Source organism: Cucurbita maxima, unplaced genomic scaffold, assembly GCF_002738345.1.
Source record: "Cucurbita maxima cultivar Rimu unplaced genomic scaffold, Cmax_1.0 Cma_Scf00001, whole genome shotgun sequence".
Taxonomy (NCBI): Eukaryota; Viridiplantae; Streptophyta; class Magnoliopsida; order Cucurbitales; family Cucurbitaceae; genus Cucurbita; species Cucurbita maxima.
The window spans coordinates 1,790,940-1,813,875 of record NW_019272017.1 but is presented as its reverse complement, the minus strand read 5'-3'; the positions used below and the strand labels follow the sequence as shown (position 1 = coordinate 1,813,875).

At 34.9% G+C, this 22,936-nt stretch overlaps 4 protein-coding genes across 10 annotated transcripts; 1 reads left to right on the top strand and 3 right to left on the bottom strand.

The window, feature by feature from the left end:
- Positions 1–731: 731 nt before the first annotated feature.
- On the bottom strand, positions 732–1,882 carry LOC111486449 (oleosin 1-like). The gene is made up of 2 exons (XM_023133615.1): positions 1,579–1,882; positions 732–1,018 (listed from the first exon to the last, which is right to left on the bottom strand). Exons 1-2 carry the CDS (start codon positions 1,860–1,862, stop codon positions 880–882), a joined length of 423 nt encoding a protein of 140 aa, XP_022989383.1. The 5' UTR covers positions 1,863–1,882; the 3' UTR covers positions 732–879.
- Positions 1,883–2,589: 707 nt separating this feature from the next.
- LOC111486429 lies at positions 2,590–4,739 on the bottom strand. The gene is made up of 6 exons (XM_023133579.1): positions 4,636–4,739; positions 4,369–4,498; positions 4,107–4,270; positions 3,277–3,556; positions 3,027–3,193; positions 2,590–2,942 (listed from the first exon to the last, which is right to left on the bottom strand). Exons 1-6 carry the CDS (start codon positions 4,685–4,687, stop codon positions 2,797–2,799), a joined length of 939 nt encoding a protein of 312 aa, XP_022989347.1. The 5' UTR covers positions 4,688–4,739; the 3' UTR covers positions 2,590–2,796.
- Positions 4,740–9,371: 4,632 nt separating this feature from the next.
- On the top strand, positions 9,372–10,215 carry LOC111486442 (ethylene-responsive transcription factor ERF106-like). The gene has a single exon (XM_023133605.1). It carries the CDS (start codon positions 9,532–9,534, stop codon positions 10,111–10,113), a length of 582 nt encoding a protein of 193 aa, XP_022989373.1. The 5' UTR covers positions 9,372–9,531; the 3' UTR covers positions 10,114–10,215.
- A 522-nt stretch (positions 10,216–10,737) lies between these two features.
- Positions 10,738–22,930, bottom strand: LOC111486396 (ATP-dependent 6-phosphofructokinase 4, chloroplastic-like). Of its 7 annotated transcripts, none has more exons than XR_002718870.1 (17): positions 22,472–22,930; positions 21,376–21,422; positions 21,202–21,241; positions 20,937–20,999; positions 20,734–20,871; positions 19,502–19,660; positions 19,266–19,319; positions 19,111–19,179; positions 18,066–18,195; positions 17,919–17,959; positions 16,497–16,721; positions 16,037–16,085; positions 14,916–15,070; positions 13,687–14,074; positions 13,438–13,531; positions 11,534–11,592; positions 10,738–10,859 (listed from the first exon to the last, which is right to left on the bottom strand). XR_002718870.1 is itself a non-coding variant. In XM_023133524.1 (14 exons), the coding sequence occupies exons 1-14, from the start codon at positions 22,745–22,747 to the stop codon at positions 13,919–13,921; spliced, it is 1,602 nt and encodes a 533-aa protein (XP_022989292.1). In that variant the 5' UTR covers positions 22,748–22,930; the 3' UTR covers positions 13,550–13,918. The 7 variants fall into 7 exon arrangements, 1 of the variants encoding a protein (XP_022989292.1); XR_002718871.1 differs by lacking the exon at positions 10,738–10,859 and adding an exon at positions 10,880–11,018; XR_002718872.1 differs by lacking the exon at positions 10,738–10,859 and having other exon boundaries at positions 11,375–11,592; positions 13,687–13,747; positions 13,823–14,074.
- Positions 22,931–22,936: the final 6 nt, after the last annotated feature.

Below are 22,936 nucleotides of genomic sequence, written 5' to 3'. Positions count from 1 at the left end.
TTAAGTTCGAGTTGAGTTCTTTTCGTAGGGGTAGGGACGGTGTTCCTTACTTACAAAGGATCTTCTTAATTAGCTAAGTGAAACTATTCTGGTACCTCCCAACTACCAAACTCCAGAACTACTTTTAATGGTATCTCCAACTCCGGCTCGGGCTCAGACTCGGACACCTCCAATATACCAATCCGATGTCCTTCGGAATATCTTCATGTGTACAACCAGTATACTGGACTTTTAAAACATGAATCTTCACAATGGTAGGATACCGTTCAACCTATTAAGTTAAGTTCGAGTTGAGTTCTTTTCGTAGGGGTAGGGACGGTGTTCCTTACTTACAAAGGATCTACTTAATTAGCTAAGTGAAACTATTCTGGTACCTCCCAACTACCAAACTCCAGAACTACTTTTAATGGCTTAATTAGCTAAGTGAAACTATTCTGGTACCTCCCAACTACCAAACTCCAGAACTACTTTTAATGGTATCTCCAACTCCGGCTCGGGCTCAGACTCGGACACCTCCAATATATCAATCCGATGTCCTTCGGAATATATGAATCTTCACAATGGTAGGATACCGTCCCTATTAAGTTAAGTTCTTTTCGTAGGGGACAGTGTTCCTTACTTACAAAAGATCTTCTTAATTAGCTAGTTTCTCTCAATAATACTCAATTGGGTCGATTCTCTCTTTGTTCGTCCAAGGAAGAAACGAAGAAGCATCAAAAGAGAGGGAGTTGAGGAGGAAGTTTAAAGCTTTATACTGACATGAACAAAGAACAGAGACACGAAAAGGGCACACACAACAAAGAGGGAACACAACACAGAGCCATTAAATTAAAATTGGCGAACATGTTTGTTTGTTTCAGGTACGAGGACGCGCTGTACTTAAGATGTCTGCGGGCCAGAGGTCTGTTGCTGTCCGAATTGCTCGGCTCGGTCCTTCATCTCTCGAGCTTTGCTCGCCAGCTTGTGTCGGGCTAGATCGATTTGGTCCGCTCCTGGTGGGTGTTTTCCTGTCACGTACCTGTGTGTTCCAAAGTTACTACACCAATAATGTGGCTCAAAAACTATACAACATTTCAATAATCATGCTAATTATCCCATATCTATAAATTAAAATATTTGTAACCGCCCAGCCTAGCCGATACTGACTCTTTGCGCTTTCCCTTTCGGGATTAGTCAAGATTTTAATTACCCTCGAGATTTTTTAAAACGGGTCTCCCCCTCCCACATCGGGGTTGGAGTCCTCGCCGACACTCTTGGATCCCCACCAAATCCACTCGTCACCTCATGTCCAGACTCAACCTCCAAGATGACACATAGCTCAATATCTAGCTTTGATATGGTTTGTAAGGGCCCAAGGCCCAACTAGCCGATATTGTCCTCTTTAAAGCTTTCTTTTTGGGGGAGGAGCCATTCTTTTTGGGAGAGGAGCCACCGCTAGCGAATATTCTCTTTGAATTTATACTTTCGAGCTTACCCTTAAGATTTTTAATAAGGCATCAGCTAAGGAGAAGTTTTCATACTCTTCCTCAACCGATGTGAAATCTCACTATATTAATAACTATGATGATTCTAAGTTACCTGTAGATCCAGGAAAAGACAGTAATGCCAGCGACCCCGAACCCACCGGAGGCCAAGAAGCCCAGAACGAGAAGCGACACAGTGATCACGGCCGGGACAAGAACCGGGCTGAAAATGACGAGCAACGGCGTCGCAATGGTTAAAGCAATGACAGTCCCGGCGAGGATCAGGCCGGAGAGGACAAGCAGGGAGCCACCGGCTGTGGCAGCGGTGGCGGCCTTGACCACCTGGTAGCGCGGCTGAGAACCGTGCTGCCCCGGTTGGTGGGACTGAATTTCGGCCATCGCAGCAGAGAATTAAAACACCAAAACCCTTCAAATTTAACACCCAAAAAGGAAAAACATCAAATCCTTGAGACATTTGTGAGAGAAAGTGGTGTAATATAGAGAGAATTCAAGGGTGGCGAAGTAGCACGTGTTAAAGACCTCTTTGGCACGTGTCGAGAAGGTCCTTGTGCATGGTTTGCATGTAACGCAAGTGCCTTGTTTGGGGACACCGCAAAACATATCCTTTCTTTGGAATTAGGGTTTTGTTCCTTTTAGTGACCTAAAAATTTGATTGGATTGTTATGATATTGCTATGTTAATCCAATAAGGATATTTATATTCCTTATAATCAACCATCTTCATAGTAACGAAGCCGCTTTACCGAGTAAAAAAAGTGATCGTAGTTCGAGCGTTATTTCAAGAGCTAACGAGTTACCATGCCACGATAAGCCTATACGAACCAAACAAGCACTTACATTTTCCTATTTCTTTTTATTGAACCCTTTTCAGCTTACCCATTCTCGAGATATTCTAATTCTAGCATTCGTTAGCAGAAGTAGAGTGTAAGATTCTCATTAGTTCGAGAAAAGAACAAAACATTCATTATAAGAGGGAAAACATCTTCGTAGTAGACGCATTTTAAAACCTTGAAGAAAGGCCCAAAGAGGACAATATCGGTTAATGGTGGGCTTTTTCTCTTACATAAGACGATTTTTCGAGTAGGTTCTATCTACTTGACTCGATCTTTTCGTTTGTAAATCATTATTTCTTATCTGAGTTATACTCGAACTAACGAGATTTACATACTTTTTCAAGATAAATATTTTTTTTGGTCGAGAATTCATCATTGACCAACTCTTAAACACGAGCACATGTATCACGTTATGTACTATATATACATTATCATATATTAATACAACATCTCGACACGGGTTGTTGATGTCATTTTGACCTAGAAATCTTGGACGACCGACATAGCAACAATTCTAGCTTTGAGATAGAAAACATCATTTTGCAAATGATGAGGTTGAAGGTCGTTTCGAGACAAGAACTCATGAAAGCCATGACCATAGGCTGTGTTATCAAACCAATACTCATCTGCAAATAATGCAATGCTTCACATAAGATTCCAACACAAAATACTTTATTTTCATTAAAAAAACTCAAAGAAAAATAACTTACTTGATTGATCCACATATTTTTTAGCTCCAAAGTTATAAACACTTAGAAAGAATTTGGCATAGATTTTCTTCCCGGTCGGAATGGTTTCCGAGCTATCCAACTTCAAGTAAAGAGAGATATGTGACGTCTTTCCCGACAAAAAACCGTTCGGGTATATCATCAATCGCCTGAAATAATAAGTCAAACGAAAAATGAGTCTTTCGTAAATCTCGTTTGATAACAATTTTGTTTTTCTTTTCACGTTACGTACCATTTTCTTCCTTTCACAGTGAAGGGTTCGGAGAAATAGAATTCATTATTTTTGTTAGAAAATGAAGAAATGGACCAAAAAAAGGATCCAAGTTGAGGCTCTTTAAAAATGGTTAAACTCTCTCCTTTGTTTGAGGCTTTAAGTACAGAAACTTCAACTCCAAATGTGCAGCCATTATCCACAAGGAAGCCATTGGAGGCTTGATTGAAAGCATTATGAGCAAGAAATTTGGTGAACCCATGTTCAGTCTTCATTTTAGAATACTTCCTCATTTTCCCATCTGCAAAATCATTATCGATATTCGTTTTTAAGTCTCGATCATGTTATCTAAAGTCATGTTCGATAACTATTCGATTAGTTTAATGAATAAAAATCGAATGAAATATAGGAATCACGACTCTCTAAGATAGTTTGATATTATCCACTTCGAGCATAAGCTTTTATCGTTTTTCTTTGGGCTTTCCTAAAAGGTCTCATACGAAATTTATTACTTACTTATAAACGCATGACTGTGTCCTAACGTAGCTATGTCAATAGAATCCTCAAATGTCGAACAAAGAAGTTATGAGACTCAAGTGTGGAACAAATGGTGTACTTTGTTCGAGAATTCCAGAGAAGGAGTCGAGCCTCAATCAAGGGGAGGTTGTTCAAGTGCTCCATAGGCCTCAGAGGAGGCTCTATAGTGTACTTTGTTCGAGGGGAGGAATGTTGGGGGGAGTCCCACATTGACTAATTTAGGGAATGATCATCGGTTAAACCACGAGAGTTTATGCTCAAAATGGACAATATCATACCATTATGAAGATTCCTAACAACAGATATATCGATACCTTGGATGGTTAAATAGTTGTCTTTGATTTGATCGTATACAAAGAACCTGAAAATAACCTTCACTTCCCAGCCAAGAGGAAGATTATCCTTAGAAGTTATAGCCAAGTAGAGAGAGATATGATCTTCAACTTTGTCGTCTCCATTTGGAAACAAAATCAATTTCCTAAGCCAACCCATGTAAGATAGAGAGAGATTAATTAAAACCCTAATCATAGTTTATGATATTAATCAAGTTTAAATTGAAATCTAAGCATTTCAAACCAGTTGTAGCCATCAACTGCAAAGTGTCCAGATTCACATTTCTTCATCCCTATTTCTGAAAGTGTTGAGTATGAATTAATTTGGAATATGTAATTAGCTGGTGGGTCAACCCTTGTTGTTCTTGTAATTTCTGTATTAACAAAAACATTAGTACGTTAAATTAATTAAAGTTAAACATGATCTATAAAGCGTAGATACACGGTTCCATCCAAAACTAATGGTAAAGATATTTGAAAAAGAAAAATTGTAGGTATTTGGGATACGTACCAGGTTGTTGTTCATGTTTGATAGGATCATCGTACGACATATTGTCAACCATAATGGTTATGTGTGAATGTTGGATGGTTTTAGGTTGTTGTTTGGAGGTGTTATAAAGAGAGAATTTATGTTCTTTGTCTGAGCAATGTGACAGAACCGAACAAGAAAGGAAGATTCAAAGATGGAAGTGGTAATCCATGATAAAGGGAAATGCTTTTTGGAAGCCTTTTCTTGCACTCTACCTGTTGAGGAATGTAATGAATCTAATACAAGAATAAGTGCAAGATCATGGGAAATTATTTAGGGTTTTTTTTTTTTTGCATTTTTCGTTTGAAAGGCTTCGACATTGTTAGAGCTCTCATCGATTGAAGAAGAGAACGAAGCATTCTATATAAGGGTGTGAAATCTTCTCTCTAGACGCGTTTTAAAATCGTGAGGCTGATGATGATACGTAATGGACTAAAATGGACGATATATACTAGTGGTAGGCTTGAACTATTACAATAGTATCAAAACTAGACATAAGGCGGTGTGTCAATCAGGATGTGTTGGGCCCATGAGTTAATTGTGAGATCTCATATTAGTTGAAGAGGGGAATGAAGTATTCTGTGTGGAAACTTCTCCCTAACAAATGTGTTTTAAAATTGTGAGACTGACACGCTTAAGAAGAGGCTCCTTGGACAAGCCTCTCGAGATCAAACTACTTTGGTTCACGGTTTGTTGATAAAATTTGATTATTATACCATATGCTTTTACTCATTTCACCTTGTTTTTCATTTTACCGTTAATTAAACTTTATAGTTGACTTAATATTTGCACACGAAAAAGTCAACAAAACATGTTCAAATTTGTAATAGTTGACTTTTTTATATTCACCTAATTGTAATAATCTTAGTAAATTTCCTTTAAGTTATTTATAAAATATTGAAAATTTAATTAATAGTGTGGTTTCTGAATTTAATGGGTCTGGTCGTTTGGTTCATAGGTTTATTATTTTAAAAATGGATAATTAAAATTTTATTATATATATATATATATTAATTATTTTATGCATTTAATAAATTTTCTCTATTTTAGCATTAAATTGCATATTTTCTTCCACCAAACCAACTCTACCATATTAAATTTTAGGTGAAAGGACAGAACTATTAAGAGTTGACCAGTATAATTAAATGATGAAATTAAGAGACAAGAGCTTTTATTATTATTATTATTATTATTATTATTATTTATAAATAAAAAATAAAAAGTTCTCTCTCATCATGACTTTTCAGAACTTATTAAAAATAATTTAATTTAATATTTTTTTAAAAATAATTTAATCTATAATTATTAATATATCAACCGTTTCCTTTTAATATAATAAAATATTTGGATATTTTTTATAAAAAAATGCTTTTATTAAATTATTATATATTATTACGATATTTATTGTCGGCTATTCAATGAGTTAAAACTCGACCTCCGCCGTCAAAACTGAGCTCTATCCGACCAACGCGCCGCTTCTATCGGGTGTTCGGGAGCGGCGGTGCCGCGGGGTGCGGAGGCGCCCATGGGGGAAGTACGCGTCGGAGATTTGGGTCCCGGCGATTAGTGGTGCACGTGTGTGGCTCGACATCTACAATACGCCTGAGGATGCGGCTTTGGCTTACGATCAAGCTGCCTTCAGAATGCGCGGCTCTAAGGCTCTTCTTAACTTCCCTAACCGCATTGGCTCCGGAGATCCGCCGCCGATCAGTATCTCGGCGCGCCGAGGGGAACATGATGCGGTTGTTCCTTCTCATGCTTTGTCTAACACGGCTCGGCTAAGAGGAGAAAAGTCGCGGCTAGTTAAAACTCGACCCACGTGCTATAGCAGGCTTATGATATTGTCGAATCTAGAAACAATTATTTTTCAATTCTTATATTTATATATTAATATAAAATGAAAATATATTAAATTAATTTAATGTTTTTTTTTTCCATTAACTTCCCATAATTAGTACAATAAAAGAATTATAATAATAAATTTATTTGCCCAAGATCACGTGGTCAATCACGAAGAGGAAGACCGACATGAGAGAGATGATGAGCGTTTAAGAGATATTGAGAGTCTGGCATGTGCTGAGCGTAAGTAACGAGAAGAAAAGCTAAGAAGTGAAATTAACTAACCCCAGACAATTTTAAATTTTTTCTTCTAGATCCTTATAGGGGTATATAGTCAAATATGGCTCGATTCTATGTTTGAAAAAGTTTGGTAGTAGTTGATCTGAATAAGAGATTAAGACCTATTAAAAGTCCTAAATCAATAAGTGATCATATGAAACTAGAGGAATCGAACCCTTCATAAGAAATTGCAAATATTAATGGAATAAAGGAAGACGGGTTAATGGCGACCAATAAGAAGCTTCTCATAGTAACTTTATTTATGATGGTCCTAAATGGTGGGTAATGTTGACCTTTTCCTTCATTCGAACTTTGATAATTTAGCTGTTTATATATATATATATATATATATATTATAATTTACCCGTATCACTTACCTACGATTCTTTTTAGGTTAACCAAATGTAGGAGAGTCGAGTAGTTATAAGTGAAATAAGTTAAGATGGGTCTCAAATAAATAATGTTATTTAGGTGATTTTGATGCTAATAAAGAGTTTAAACTGATAGGATTATTAATTTAAAGTTAGGCTCGATCAAGGTACTATTGCAGGCCAAACTGTTGAAGGGATCACGAGACAACTTGAGGTAAAAGGAAGCTTTTGTGAAAGTTTTAACAATTTATGGATTAGTTATAGCATTAACACGTTTATTTTTTATTCTTTTTGTTTAATCGTAAAAAAAAATCACATTTTTTTTTTTTTGGATTATATAATTATGATATCTTTCCATGTTCAATGTTTTTGTGCATTTCACATCACTCTCATGGCCAACACCAAATTACCTCAAAAGGATAAGATATCGGAGTTTCTATTCATCACTAATTCTTTTCTTTTTTCAATGGTATCGTTTTTATATATAATAACCGATACCTGTTCATCAATGACAATTCAATTGACGATCATTTAAATTATTCATCGTATATATCAAATCTTTTCATCTTAATTATATTTGTTCTCAAGAATTTTTTAATTCAAGCTAAATTAGTACTAAATTAAAACAAAAATATTTTGAAGTTAATCAAAAAGATTAAAAAAATTATATATAAAATTAAAAAAATTAGTTATGTTTTTCAAATTTGTGGGGAAGGGTTTTAGATATGGTTCTCTTTTACTTGTTACTTATAGTACCAAAGTCAAATAGTGGGAGGTGTACGAGTAAGGATGTTGGACCCCCAAAGGGAGTGGATTATGAGATCCTATTTTGAGTGGAGAGGGGAACGAAACATTTCTTATAGAGGTGTGGAAACCTCTCCCTAACATACGCGTTTTAAAATCGTGAGGCTGATGGTGATACGGGGCAAAACGAACAATAGCTATTACCGGTGAGCTTGAACTATTGCAATAGACATCCCAAATTTAGATATCAACAAAATAGCTGTCTTAAAAAATTTTACTTGTAGAGAATGTAAGTCCCATTAATCACTAAAATTTCATAAAATTTAGATATATATCCACAAATACGAATTGTCGAGACATTTAAACACCGTTCGACATACGTTTTTTGGATCGGGACTTTGTTGTTTGTTTGTCTAATCATTGAATGATGATTAAGACTGGGTATTGCCCCAAATGCAATGGACCTGAACTGAAGTGGTAAAGTTTGTAGAACATTTGCTAGATTTGTGGCTGCGGCCACCTTCCCATCTTCTTTCCCTTTTCCTTTCAACAAACAATATAAACAAAATAGAAAGATTTGAATTCAAACTCAATTCAAATCCGCTTGAATTGATGTATCTTCTTTTAAATAATCATTTTCAACCATCTTAATCACTCAACAGAATTACAAAATTCTCTCTCCCGAATCTCTACTAACTTATGTCCATGGCTAACACATAACTTAAGTATAATTTAATGTAACGACCCAAAGCCACTGCTAGCAGATATTGTCCTCTTTGGGTTTTCCCTTTCGGACTTCCCTCAAGGCTTTAAAGTGTTTGCTAGAGAGGGTTTCCACACTCTTTTAAAGGGTGTTTCATTCTTCTCTCCAACCAATATGGGATATCACAATCAACTCCCTTCAGTGCCTAGTGTTTTATACTTATTCCTTTCTTGAATCGATGTGGGACCCCCACCAAATTCATCCCCCTTTTCAGGGCCCAGCATCCTTACTGGCACACTGCCTCGTGTCTACCCCTTCGGAGAACAGCTTCTTTGCTGGCACATCGCTCGGTGTCTGGCTCTGATACCATTTGTAACGACCCAAGTCCACCGCTAGCAGATATTGTACTCTTTGGGCTTTCCTTTGCGGACTTTTACACACCAAAGGTGGGGTGTTTGGTTCTCTCTCCAACTAACTTGGTGTATCACAATTTTTTTTATTTTATTATTAGGGTTAATTTTGGTACCTTATTTTTTATAGAATCATGAATAATCTACATAATTAATGAATGATGTTGGGGTGTTGATAGAGATAAATCATGGGTATCACTTATCAATCACTTTCTTTCTTTCTTTCTTTTTTCTCTCTTTTTTCCATATAGAAAATATCAGTTACATTTTTAATTTGGAGATAAAATGTTTTATTTTCCAAAATTATTTTTCAAAATTTTTGTTCCAAGTGGATTGGATTAGAAATCCAACATTTATCACTAGTAGAATTAATGCTTTCAGAATACAGCTGAAATTGGAAAGTTTCACTGTTTATATATATATATATATGTATATATATATATTGCTTTCTCCTCTTCATCTTCAGAGGACTCTTTAAAGCTCAAACTTTTCTGATTTCAAATCCTTAATAATCCTTAATTTCTCTCTGAAAATGGCATCCTTAGAAGAATTCTTCAACATAGAATTCATTACCCAATTTCTTTTGGGAGATTCCTTAGATCATCAAACCCATTTCGAAACAGATTCCTCCTTTCTCCACCCCATCAAATTGGAGGATTTCTTCTTCGATTCTCAAATTACGCCGCCGGTCCCAGCGGAAAGGTCCGACAACGAGACGAAGTCTAGCGAAGTTGTCCACCCGTCGTTGCCGAAGCCCGACATGTCGGGTCAAGTCTGCCATGTCAAGGCGGAAGATGCCGTGGCAGGGGTCACCGGCGAGAAGGTAAAGAAGCACTTCCGGGGAGTGCGGCGGCGGCCATGGGGTAAATTTGCAGCGGAGATCCGTGACCCGAACCGGAAAGGGAGCCGGGTTTGGTTGGGGACTTATGACAGTGATGTAGACGCGGCGAAGGCTTACGATTGTGCGGCGTTTAGGCTGAGAGGGAGGAAAGCGATTCTGAATTTTCCATTGGAGGCCGGAGAACCGGACCCACCGGCGGTGGCGAACTCGAAGAGAGGGAGGCAGAAATGGACGAATGTGAGGAAGGGATTAATGGCAATGAATGAGAAGTGAATGCTGATGAGTAGTAGAAATTAATCGAAACAAGTTAAAACAACTATCTTTATTAATTAAGTGTAATATTTAATTTGCCAGCTATTTTAATGTAAATATAGAGTTCTTAAGAGATTTTTTACATATTTATCATTTTTATAAAATTTAGAGTTTATATCTAATAAAATAATAAAATTTTAATTTTATATCTAATATGCTCATAAATATGGTAGGTAATATTAGATAAACATAAAATAAAAAATATAATAATTTATTAAATATTAAAAAAAATAGACTTAAATACAAAATTTAAAGTTTAATAATATATTATAAATTTTCAAAACATGGCTAAAAATTCACTATATATATATATATATATTATCAATTTCCAACATATTATTGTGTGTGTGTAAGGGTAACATCAACCCTTCCTTCAATGATATTTTTATCAAAGCATGCCACTTCTCTAACCACTTCTCTAATAAAGTTTTATAGATCACATGGCTATGTTAATTAGCCACACCTAAAGTTATATATATAATAAAGTCTAATAATTCATCTTAAAATTTTATTTATATAGCTAAGCCTACTTAATTATCGCTTAATTAAATAATTGAACCTTTCTAACCGTTCATAATTATCTCCACTGATATAATATTAAAATAAAACTCACATTAGTTTCTTACCTTTCGATTGATTCTTATCGCTTCTCAAAAGCACTTGAAGATTAATCCTCTCCCTCTAATAAAAGATTATCTGCAAACAAACTAGAAAACCACAAGTCCTGTAAACAAAATTTATTTGGGAACCAATTTTCAACAACCATTCTCAAACAGCACACAATCAAAATGGTCTAAATCAAGCAATAGTAGAATTCTCTCCTGTTGTAAGGAACCAACTTGGTGTAGACCTTGTCTCCTCCTTGACTATCACACAAGTAGTTAGACATTATTAAATTAGTGCCCCTTAAATACAATGGGTTATGATGGGAAAGCTAATAATGACAATTGTAATAAGCTGGAAAAAATTGAAGTTCGAGCATAGTATAGTATAGACAATTATTTCATTTATCAATGTCCTTTTTAAAAAGGATGCTAATCCACTTGCATTAAAAAAATATTAAAAAGAAATCAATTTATATTTCAATGACAGCAAAAATTTCATAATATTAATTTAAATACTAAACTCTAATAAATCAGACAATCTAGACCCTCTTTTCACTTGATTTTCTTTGAAATATACTTAAGTAGAAACAGCAGAGATGAGAAACATCTAAATCTAGTCGACAGAGATCTGATAACTTTCAAAGCAAAATATCTGTACTATATTTTATGTTATAAAAATAATAAATAAAAAATAAAAGCTAGTTAAGATGTCTCTCTGTCAACCAGCAATCATTTAATGAAGAAACAGACAAAAAAGAGGCTGCGCTTGTCCTTACATATAATAAAGGAGGTCAAGTTGGTGGCCCAGAATTGTACCCTCGCAGCTGCTCTGACCCTAGAGAGGGTGAAAAACAAAAAAGAATGAAAGCAACTTTAATAGAGACAGAATTGTTCAATATATTGAAGAGGTGGAGCCTTCTAAAGCTGAGGAAGGTGCATGAATGGATATGGATAACACCAGAGGACAAGTTGAGGAGAAAAAGATATATTATAATAACATGAGATTGACTCTGGGAAGAGAAAGAGTTCTATGAGGGTTGGTTGTGTTGGATCATTTATTCGTGATGTCCCTATCAAATGAGGTGAAGTTCCATTTCAACAGGGAAATGGGAGAATGTGTCTTCTTGTGGATGGGCTTTACCAAAGAAAATCTTAACTTCCACATGTTCTTATTTTATTTTACTCTTTTTTTGGGACAACGTTTTTATAGTTACTTTTTATCCAATCATTCATTCTCATTTACTTGATCAAATCCTTGAGTTGGCAGGGTATGTTTACAGCTAGAGGATGCAAATAAGGCTATCCTTGAAATATCAATTGGAGGAGAGGAATTGTTCATTTGATTTTGTGGGGACTACTTGTTCTAGTTCTGTTGGATTAGATGCAAGTAGACTATTGTTGAGCTTATTCATTATTCTAATTGTGTTTAATACATTTTACTTTATTTTTATTCTGTTTTAGAAGTGTTTGATACTTTTTTAACTTCAAGTTATCCTACATCATATATCAAATTAGGACAGCATGTAGAAATTATCAATTAAAATTTAAATGATAATTGAAAAAAAAAACTTTAAGCTAATTGGAAATTAATCTAATTCTAAACATAACATATTAGTCCAATTCAATTTCAACTTTTTCAGAAAAGAAGAAAATCATTCATTTTGTGACTGGTTTCTATTGATTTTTTTTCAAGTGATCGGCTCAATTGGCTTAATTTTTTAAAATAACTCAATTGTCCATTTTCTCATGTTTTTTTTTTTTTTACCGATAGGTTGATTTCTTATATCTAATGGAAAAAAAAAACTAATGTAATGACGTACTCCGCATGCAATTAGCCTACCCTACCTTACTACCAAGGGCCTATTACAAGAAGAATAATTCAATATGGCAAGCAAAAATGGTGATTTGGAGATAATAAATTTCAAAAGTTGCTATAGCTCACAAATAAATAAAGCAAGTAAAACACAGTAATTAATATCTACGCCTTCTTGCTCCTTGATTTCAAAGACTCAAATCTCTATTTCTTACTTTAAAAAATAGTCTAAAGAAAATTTAAGAGCTTATTTAATTTTATATTAGAAATTCCTATTAAAAAAAACTTCCAATTCAAAAAAGAAAATAGAAAACAATTTTTAAATAACAATTATCCAAACGTGCCTTGGCTAGATTTTAAGTAGACTATTATGAAATAGACTAGAATTGTTTAAAAAACTAGAGCTATTTTGAAATAGGCACCAAACCCAGGATGAAATGAAATCGGTTGTCCCAAACATTGCATCCACTTTATCTAAAAGCATTCTCGTAGTACTTTTAGATGAGAACAATTAGATTTGCATTGATTTTCTCATTTATTTTGGTTCACCTCTTCAAATATTTTTTATCCATATCTTAATATCATAAATTAAAGGAAATCTAGTTCCATGAAGTGGAAAAATTAGTTGGGCTTCCTTCTAGAGGTAAGAGGGTTTTTTTAGTCATGTTGTTAAGCTGAAACTTGAATTAAAACAAAGTTTCGGCGGTTTCTATGCTTTTCCTGAATATTGACACAAGATACCAGATATTCAACCACAAGGATAAGGTTTTTTTTTATTTAAATTCATTTTATTTGCATTAATTATAATTTCCTAGAAGAGAATAACACACAGGAAATCTATAGCTTAAAGGATTAACTAGTACATACCTGCTGTCTCAATGAGATGCGAGCGTGGAAGTGGAAATGAAAGAAGAAATTGACATTGTTTCAAGCTCCTCTGAGCTTGTGTATCAAAAGAGTACTGCAATAAAAGTGCATAGGAACATAACTATCGCTGTGACATTATTATTTGAAATCTCTGGAAATACTGCTAAAATGAAACCAGCCCGGCCTTTGATAACCAGAATTTTCCACCCAATAGAGAGAAGTGCCAAAGAAGAAGGAAAAAAATCTCACTTCTTTGGCATCCCATCGAGTCTCTTTCCTGCCTATGCCCGCGCACATTAGATTGTTGCTCCTTTAGAACTCAACATAAGATAAGATTAATGAAATAACTGTAAGAGTATGGAGGCCTTATTTAAAGCAGATATACCTCATAAAAATCCTAATTGCCAGACCAATAAACTGACTGGTAACATGAAAGAATCCGGAAGTGAGATTGGTCCAACTTGAATTGAACTGATGGGCGTTAAAGCTGGGTAGAAATCTCAGCGTTGTTGATTTTAGCAGCGTCTTCGTACAGAGCCTCATTATATGTTACGAAACTAGGCTGATTCGTAGACGCAAGAAGTCTTGCCCACATTCTTCCGGTTAACTTCACCGTGTTTTGTGTCTCCGTAACACGCTACACAACACAACCACATTATTCAGTCTAATGATATTTGTTTTCCTGATTGTATTGGTACAGTAGAATAAGAGGCAACGATCTTGCAACAAAACCATGGAAGCATAACAACTACAATGAAATCATTGTGTTCGCAGCATAAATGATTGCATTCGAATTGGCATGATCAGAAGTCTATAAGAAGAAAAAACGCAGACGACACTCAACACAAATCAATAATATTCAAAATGTGTAAGAAATGCCTTTAAAAAAATCTATAGTTGATGGACCTGGTAATAAGGTGGTATCTTAATAGCAGAAGCATAAATATAACAAGATAGATAGATAGTTGGTCGAGGAAAGATGCCAGCAGCAGTATGCGTTAAAAGTTAGACATGTAAACCGAAAGAGAGAAAAGATGTACGATGAGTGATTGCACTAAGCTTCTGGTGTGTATTCCAGTAAATGGGAATACGACAGCCTCTCAAACAGTCGCCTAGTTTGTATTTCATTACCAACCAATACATAAATACAGGATCTTAATTTCTAATTTATGAGCAGAAATGTGAACTTTCATTAATTGGTATGATTAAAGTCAAAATGCTCTGCTAAGAAAATATTTAAGAAAAACAAAATTTATACATATAGGATTTAGTCGCTGCTAATATAAAATATGCCCCACATCTAATGTTTCCAGCTACATTCTTAACTAAGTGGTACTTAATAGGAATATGTTCGAAACCCAAGGAGCACTGAGAGGTTAAGAGAATTTTAACTGACAGAAAAGTTATGAGTGGATGAACTGAAAATGAAACATCACTCAAGAACTTGAAAACTTGGTGTAAAGAAAGAAATTTCTTACAGCAATCGGAATATAGGCATGTCTGCTATTTACAGGTCCAACAGTAAAGCCAGTGTATCCAGCCATGGCACCGTGGACAGCACTTTGAGCAAGAAGAGTGCAATATACATTATCTGAGGCATTACTGGGAATAGCTCGAATCATATATGTAGGATCTGCAATGGAAGCAGGGTTAGAAACTAATACAATGAATGAAATTACATAAATTTACAACGGCGCAAATAGCAATGAAACAAAGATTTGACTATGACGCTTGCTATAAAGCAGTAAACAGGCACAGTAAGTAAAGCTAATTAATCGCAAGTAACACGGATACAGATACGACATGACATGAACATAGTGACATTTCATTTTTTTTAAATTGAGGACACGATCACGACAATAACATATTTATTAAATATACATTTTAAAAAATATATATCAGTTTTATCCTAGAAGGAAACTCAAAGTCTGTATGAGTATGCATTTATACAGTCAAAAGAATGAGTTTGATGTATTTTCCTCTCAAAATTTATTGTAAGGTGTCTGTCTATTGTGCTTGTCAAAGTGTTCAATATGTATCTAATAAATGTTGGCTTTATAACGACTTTGCATAACTAGTGTCCAACACATGTATTGGGCTGACAAGAGTCTAATATGTTTCCAACAAATGTCAGAGGGTCCAAGTGTCCGACACAAACACACTAGCCAAACTAAAGCATCTATGCTTCCTGGTCTAACAGAATAGCTCATCCGTAAAACTTGAAACAATAACTTTAAGTAAACCTCCATTCTGTAGATGATTGTCAAACAATAATGCTAATAGAACAAATAAGTCAACACCCACAAGTCTTCATCGAGAATCTTATGGACTACCACGGAAGATGCAACCTCACTTTAGCAGTTAAGACTAACATATGGCCCGCGTAGAGAACCAATTTCATAATAAGAGATGCGCTCTAATTTTCACTGAATCTCCTATAGTAAAAACCAAAATAACTATCATTTCCGTGAAACATGACCCTAGATCCCACAGTACTGTACTGTAAGTTCCAAGGAGCTCAAGCGAAGCCAAATGGAAGGAGAAATTATTTATGAAAAAATGGAAAAATGAAAACCATCAACAAAGGTTTTGGGAGTACCTATGTATTTCATATTAATTGCCATCTTCTGAACCTTTGTGAAATGATCCTGTAAGAGTGATTTATCAATAGGAAGAACATAATAGCAAAAGGAAACTAGAGACCAAGTATCCCTAAGAAAATTGGCCCATAAAAAAAGAACTGCAACATAATAGCTAGGCAAGAAGGAAAAGCTACTATATCAATATTTGCAATTCTATTATGCATCACACCATTTTCGAAATATATTTTCCTCTTTTGAAAATTCGCAGTGGAGTGCTAGAGTAGTTTATATCTTACATCATTATAACATTAAAATATGAATAAGAGATAATTCTCTGGCGTGTCTTTGAGATTTCTTAAATCGTGATCATGAGTCAACAATGTAGGACTAATTAACCAAGGAAAAGAAAAGTTTCATTTTAAAGAAGTCTAGAAAAAAACACCAAATAATCAAAGCAAAGATCAATCCATCTCACACCTTTATCTTTTGAGATAACCACGGACCAACATCTTGAAGTAATCTATTTCCAGATGCATCTTTCTCCTCTACTGTATGCATGTCTTGAGCTATATAATCCTGTCCTGCGCCTTCTGCTAACACAATAACCATATGGCCATTCTCTTTAAGCCGCTGTTCTATAAATTCAAAGAGCCCTCCTGTTCCTTCCAAATAGAATGGTGATTCTGGAATCAAGCAACAATCCTGCCACATTAAATAGCTATTAATGGAGCTACTAAACAAAATTTTAAAATTAATTTACTAAGAAATCAAACATAACAACAATGAAGCACAATCCATATCATTTTCACCTATTCTTTTTTTTTTTTTTTTTTTTTTTTTTTTTTTTTTTTTTTTTTTTTTTTTTNTTTTTTTTTTTTTTTTTTTTTTTTTTTTTTGGAGAGCCCACTGAAAATGAAACAGGATATGGTACATGTTACCATGATTCACAGAAATAAAGCTAAAAGAGTCTACAGCCAACAAATATAGTAAAACAAAGGGGAAAGTATCACTAGCCTACATCACATAGAGGAACTGTTTTTAAAAACTAGATTCAGTTACCTTACCCAAAGAAACTAGATACAGTATTACAGGGGATAATCTGAATCTTTTCATTTATTACACCACTTCTCGTCTGAACTAAAAACGGGTTTAGATCTAATTCAAAATTGACATGGGCGAGAAGTACCTAAAAGTTACAAGAGAACATCACTCAGCCATAAATACCATAGAGCTTTGTTCCTGCTCGTAAAGGAGAAAAGATGAACAGCTCTTTACCAGTCTCAAATCCCTGATCCTGCTATGTCTTATTTGATTATACGAATTAAAAATAGCCTGAATCTGTAATTGAGATTCTGGATTGTAAACAATGTAACTATCTTAATCCTAATCATATCACCAATTTTATCCACCTTTTTCTTTACATTTTCACTCACTACGACTCAAACAAAAATAAGATATGAGGTTTCCTAAACGATTTAAGCAGGATGGCGTCTTAAGAATTTGATATAACTACCATGAAAATACAACATGAAACCATTCATCAAACTAGAAAAGTACATGCCATGACTCATTTCATTTGATTAATATCTCAAACACATGCCAATTACTAGGATGAGGTACTTCTCATCATTTAAAATCTTATTAAATCCGAAAGTAAAACAACAAGAATATGTTGATTATCATTATCTTAAAAACTTCACAATTAGCAGCTCAAATGTTGGTGTTAAATTCTGGACCCTTTCTATGTGTAAAATTAATCCTCCACTGAGAAGTCTAATGTTTCTACGATTAAAAAAGAATTTTATAGAAGTCAAAGATGAATCACTACAAGAAAAACAATAGTGGAATGCGAAACAGAATTTCACCGAAATTGAGTTAATAAACAGTATGAAGTCTAACCACATCTCTACTTGCCAAAGTTGCAATTGTGGCAATAAAACCTGCCAAAAGAAAGCATAAAACAAAGAAATGTGAAGAAAAAAAAATGATGTTGAATATAAGGAATAACTGATATTATCATTATTATACAGGTTTGGATTCAAATACCGCTATAGCGGCCCATAAGTTTAACGATTCCAACTCCATTGTCTACACTTTCAACCTCCACATGAGCAGCGTTAATGGCCCTCTGTGCTTCTTCAACCGCAGTATCAAATCCAAAAGATTTGTCTATAACCTAAATCACCATCACAAAAGATTCTTACTTTTAGTATTAAACAAGGCAAGAGAAGCTTAACAAATTGATAGGGGGCAGAACCAGAGACTGGAAATTCAGAAATAGGAGCAGAAATATATTACACTATCCAAGTAAATTACGAAGGTACTACAAATTTGAGAGCCTAAGTTCTCTCCCAAAACCATTCCTAAGATTTAAAATCTACATTAAGAAAACCCTCCAACCTACTCACTTCAAACTCCTTGGCTAATGACTAATATGCCCTTCTAATATCCTAACGTTTTCCTATTGCTAATCCTAACAATGTCCTACTTCCATACAATCATCCAACCTTTCCTTCATGCAGGTGTACCATATCCACAAAGTCTTATTTATAATTTCATTAATAGAACTAAAGATAAATAATTTTAATGAAAAAAACAGACTAAAGATGAAATCTTCAGATGTGCAGATATCTAGGCACTGAAGTGACTAAAACCTTTAATCAAACTAAGAATTTATCAAGTTCTAGTCATATTATCAAGAAATATTCACCGAGCATAATGATCCATATGAATAGTTTTGTTGCCAAATAAATGTATCTATCATCACATAGTAGGAAGCCTTCAAACAACAATAATTCGATTTGTCAAGACTGTAAAGAAAAAAGTGATTAATCAAGTTTGCTCGGTACGCACTACGCAGTTCATAACTTTAATAGATTTCATCAAACTAGAAAATACAAATGATATCCATGGTTGGGTTTTAAAAGTAGAGATGATTTTGACTTTCCCCATGTGATGAAAAAGGGAAACTAATTACTCACTTACATCATCAAAGTTGAATTTCTTACTAAATAATAAAATCATTGATAACAGATGAGGTTTCTTATTCCTCTTCAGACGTTTCTGAAAACTAGTCCAGAAAAGTACTTACAGCAATGTCATTATCAATCGTCTTGGGGATCCCAGCAACAGCAACTTGAAGACCACGTTTTGCAACTTCCTTTAGAAGAAGAAAGGCAACTTCACTTCAATCCGACAAATGAAGTGCTAAGGAACAATTTTGAAATAATGAGAAGAATTATTCACCTGATAAATTAAGGCTGCTCCTCTCTGAGTACCATCGCCGCCAATGATATACACCTAGACCATAGGAAGACATTATCTTTTTCTGCAGCGTTTCTGCTATTGTTCTTTTATACTTCTTTTTCTTCTTTTTTATTTTGTTTTTTTTTTTTTTTTTTTCTCTTGCTTCTTCTCTAATAGACATCTAGTCCTTTCACTTGGACCTGTGATGGTTGAGAGAAGAGGAAAGGCATAGGTACCTGATTTATTCCACGATCCTGGATATTATCAACAATCTTATTTGTATCATGGCCTCCTCGTGAAGTACGAAGAAAAGTACCACCATGTTTGTGGATATTGTTAACAACTTTAGGCGTCAATTGTAACGTATTCTTTGAGTAAAACCCTTTGTATCCTCCCTGATGATAAAAAGCAGCATAACGGTACATGTTAAGAAAAAATATAGATCAAGCCGGTTAATCAACTGATGAACCCAATTTCACTGGCTGAAATTAGAACTTCATATTACTCCAAAATCACAATGTGATTTTTCTTTTCTTGTATGTTGGCAGATTTCATGAACAAATACAATATTTAACTTTATGATTTTGATTCAACCATATTATGCTTAGTTGGGATGTAATCTTATATTTTTGGTCCGAGTCCAAGAGGCCAACTAGATGAATAGAAGAGACTGGCGAGAGGGAGAGGGAGAGAAACAGCCAAAATCAAAGCTGTCGTAAATTCAACAAAACCATCAGACATGATAAAAGCCACCAAGAGCAGGAAGGCCTCTCCACAATTTCTGAAACAAAGTATAGAATTATCCTTCCACAAAGTGAAGATATACAGAAAAACCTAGATACACCCGGAGCAGACCAAACAATATCTATAGAGCTCCATACAGATTTAACCACCTTCTAAGAGATGAACTGCTTGGTCTCTGAGAGGATAATAAAGTCCAGATCAAATTTACAAAGAGTGGCCTCGACTACTTGTCTATGCAATGGAACGCAGGTTTAGCGATCTTTGGATCTTAATGAACTTGTTTGTTGAACCCTGCACTTGATCATATTCTCTCTTTGTACGTATACGGCTTATTTTATTATGTGAAGACATATTTTCATCATTTTAAAATGCATATCTAGTTTGACGCCTAGCCAAGGGTGTGTGTTCAATGTAAATGGAAGTAGATCCCCTCCAATATGACAAATTTCTAATTTCACATCAATCAACAAAAAGAATTATCATGAACCTATAGGTTTGGAATCTTTGGACTTGAAGAAAGAGAAACTAAATCATGCAACGATTTTAATGAAATTCAAACTTGCACGTTTACATGAGCTTGAAAAAGATTATAAGTATAACACCATCAACAAAAATAATTATTCTGCTAGTCTTTATACTATGCATGGGGAATAACAAACTAAATAGAAAGATAAAAATTGGGGAGTAGTAAAAGAAGCTAGGGAAATAAAAATATTTCCAATACCACAATTCCAAGTATGTCATCAACACCATACATAAAGTTCAAGCCACAGACAATCTCCCGAACCACTGTGTTAATTCCAGGGCATAGACCTCCACATGTTACTACACAAGCACGCACCTCATCTGACTTGAAATAAACCTGCATCACAAAGTTCTCCTTTCATCCTTCAAGTTTCAACAGGCATGATCAGAATAAGAAGGTACCTTTTCACGAGGACCTGCACGTCGAAAATGTACTCCTCTAGATCTATCTTTCGTAATTACAATCTGACAACAGTGCACGATGAACGAAGATTGCACATCAGTAATTGTACCATCAAAAGCTTTTTAAAATAACTAGAAAAAAGACTAATAAATTGCAAAAGAGAGAGGAGAGATGTTGCATCAGTAATTATACCATCAAAAGCTTTTTAAATAACAAGAAAGAATGATAAATTGCAAAAGAGAGAGAGAAAGATAGTAAGCCTACTTTTTGTGCAACAACATCTTCTGGCTTTACAAAAGTTTCCCTGAAATATTTCGAACCTAATAAATAATAACCAAAAAGGAGTTCCAAAATATAAACAGAAAAAATGACTTGGATGCATGTTAAATATAATAGAAGAACAAAAGAACAAATTGGAAACATTGTCGTTGAACTTACTTGACAATTGCATACGCCTGACTGTTTTTCAGTGGATTTGCATACGACTACATAAAGCAAAAAGTCATGAACTAATCAGTGGTTTTGCAGGTTTATGCAAGATAAGAGTAAAAGGAATCACTATGATAATAAATATACATATAACCATGGCCCAAAACTATTTTAGTATCATCCAACTTATATGCATTCAAAATTTTAATTGTTTAACCAATTAGAATTGAAAAAATACGTTCGTTTTCAAATCCGTGGTGTCCTTATTGATAATTATACAATTTCAATGGAATACATCAAAATTCATTTCTATGGAAGGAAACTAGAATTTTAGAGCCCTATTTTCAAATCTCACGCGTCTATATTTGAACACAGTTGATTTGCTCATGTCAAGACACAACTAACAAAGCAAAGAGCTTCGGAATAAGGAACTTCATATTTTCGATTACCTTACTTTAAAAAATTTCTTGACATGAGATTAACGACTAACTGCTCTTCTGAATGACCAAGCAGATCATCCTTCATTCTCTAACCTAAGTCCAAACTACGTCAGACGTGGAAAAGTAACATTATGACTCCAAGGCTACAATTACAAATAAAATAATTAAATTTCCAGGAGAGGCGATCTACAAGCACCTCGCGTCTCCAAATTTTTAGTCATGAATGCAGCGAAATTTTCAGAACAAACAATCGGCCACCTCCTAAAGACTCCGACCAAAAGCTTCTTTGCAGAATAGTTCATTCGATAATAAGCCAGCTGAGCAATTCAAATTTTGTCGATATCTCTATAATCTATAAATAACGCAGAGAAAATTATTCTTGAACGAGTACAAGTGAAGTAGATAGTCGACTCGGCCGTAGCAAGAAGACGGGGACGGTTTCATTTGAAACTAAGAGTGCAAACGACATAGATGCCGCAAACAGCCAGCGAATTACCAAAACACTACGACATAGAAATCCGAACCAGGCGCAAGTAGAATTACAGGTATACTCAATATATACAAAAGCGTAATGATATGATAGTTTTACAAGATCAAATCATTTCGATTAAGCAAATAATCCAAATAAATAGCACCGAACTATGAAATTAACGTTCGAGCAGTACCGGTAAGTCGGGAAGAAAGTCAGCCAAGTGAGGAACGTCTTCGATGATGAAATCATCATCCGTGGCTTTGGAAGAACACTGGCGTGTTTCGACAGTGGTGACCCTTCGCGCAGTCCAGCGGGAACCGAAAAATAAGCTATCGAAATACGCATTCCGGAATCTAGGAGATTGAAGTGAGATCGTAGCACTGGACTTGAAGGAAAGGGGAGAGGAGGAGAGATGAAGCGACGGAATGGAGATTGCAATGTCCATGGAAGTGGATACTCCAAAATTCATGATGATTCAGAATTTGAAAGGAGAAAACGTTGGTTTGGAAGAGAGATGCCGCTCAAAATAGTTTTTGGGAGAGAAATTTCCCGCGAGTGATTGGATAGAGATTCACATAATGGTTGAAGACGTGTTGCTGTTGCGGCCTCCCCAGAAAGTACACGATCGCTTGATTCGGCTTCTTTAATTTATAAAGTC

Excerpts from the sequence above, each read along its gene's own strand:
- LOC111486449 (XM_023133615.1), bottom strand. The coding sequence starts at position 1,862 with ATGGCCGAAATTCAGTCCCACCAACCGGGGCAGCACGGTTCTCAGCCG. Across the intron at positions 1,019-1,578 it reads GTCTTTTCCTGGATCTACAG|GTACGTGACAGGAAAACACC; the intron begins GTAACTTAGAAT and ends TGGAACACACAG.
- LOC111486429 (XM_023133579.1), bottom strand. The coding sequence starts at position 4,687 with ATGGTTGACAATATGTCGTACGATGATCCTATCAAACATGAACAACAA. Across the intron at positions 4,499-4,635 it reads CAAACATGAACAACAACCTG|AAATTACAAGAACAACAAGG; the intron begins GTACGTATCCCA and ends TTGTTAATACAG. Across the intron at positions 3,557-4,106 it reads CAACTATTTAACCATCCAAG|ATGGGAAAATGAGGAAGTAT; the intron begins GTATCGATATAT and ends ATGATTTTGCAG.
- LOC111486442 (XM_023133605.1), top strand. The coding sequence starts at position 9,532 with ATGGCATCCTTAGAAGAATTCTTCAACATAGAATTCATTACCCAATTT.
- LOC111486396 (XM_023133524.1), bottom strand. The coding sequence starts at position 22,747 with ATGAATTTTGGAGTATCCACTTCCATGGACATTGCAATCTCCATTCCG. Across the intron at positions 19,320-19,501 it reads AGGATCGTGGAATAAATCAG|GTGTATATCATTGGCGGCGA; the intron begins GTACCTATGCCT and ends CCTATGGTCTAG. Across the intron at positions 16,086-16,496 it reads GGTTATCTCAAAAGATAAAG|GATCATTTCACAAAGGTTCA; the intron begins GTGTGAGATGGA and ends TCACTCTTACAG.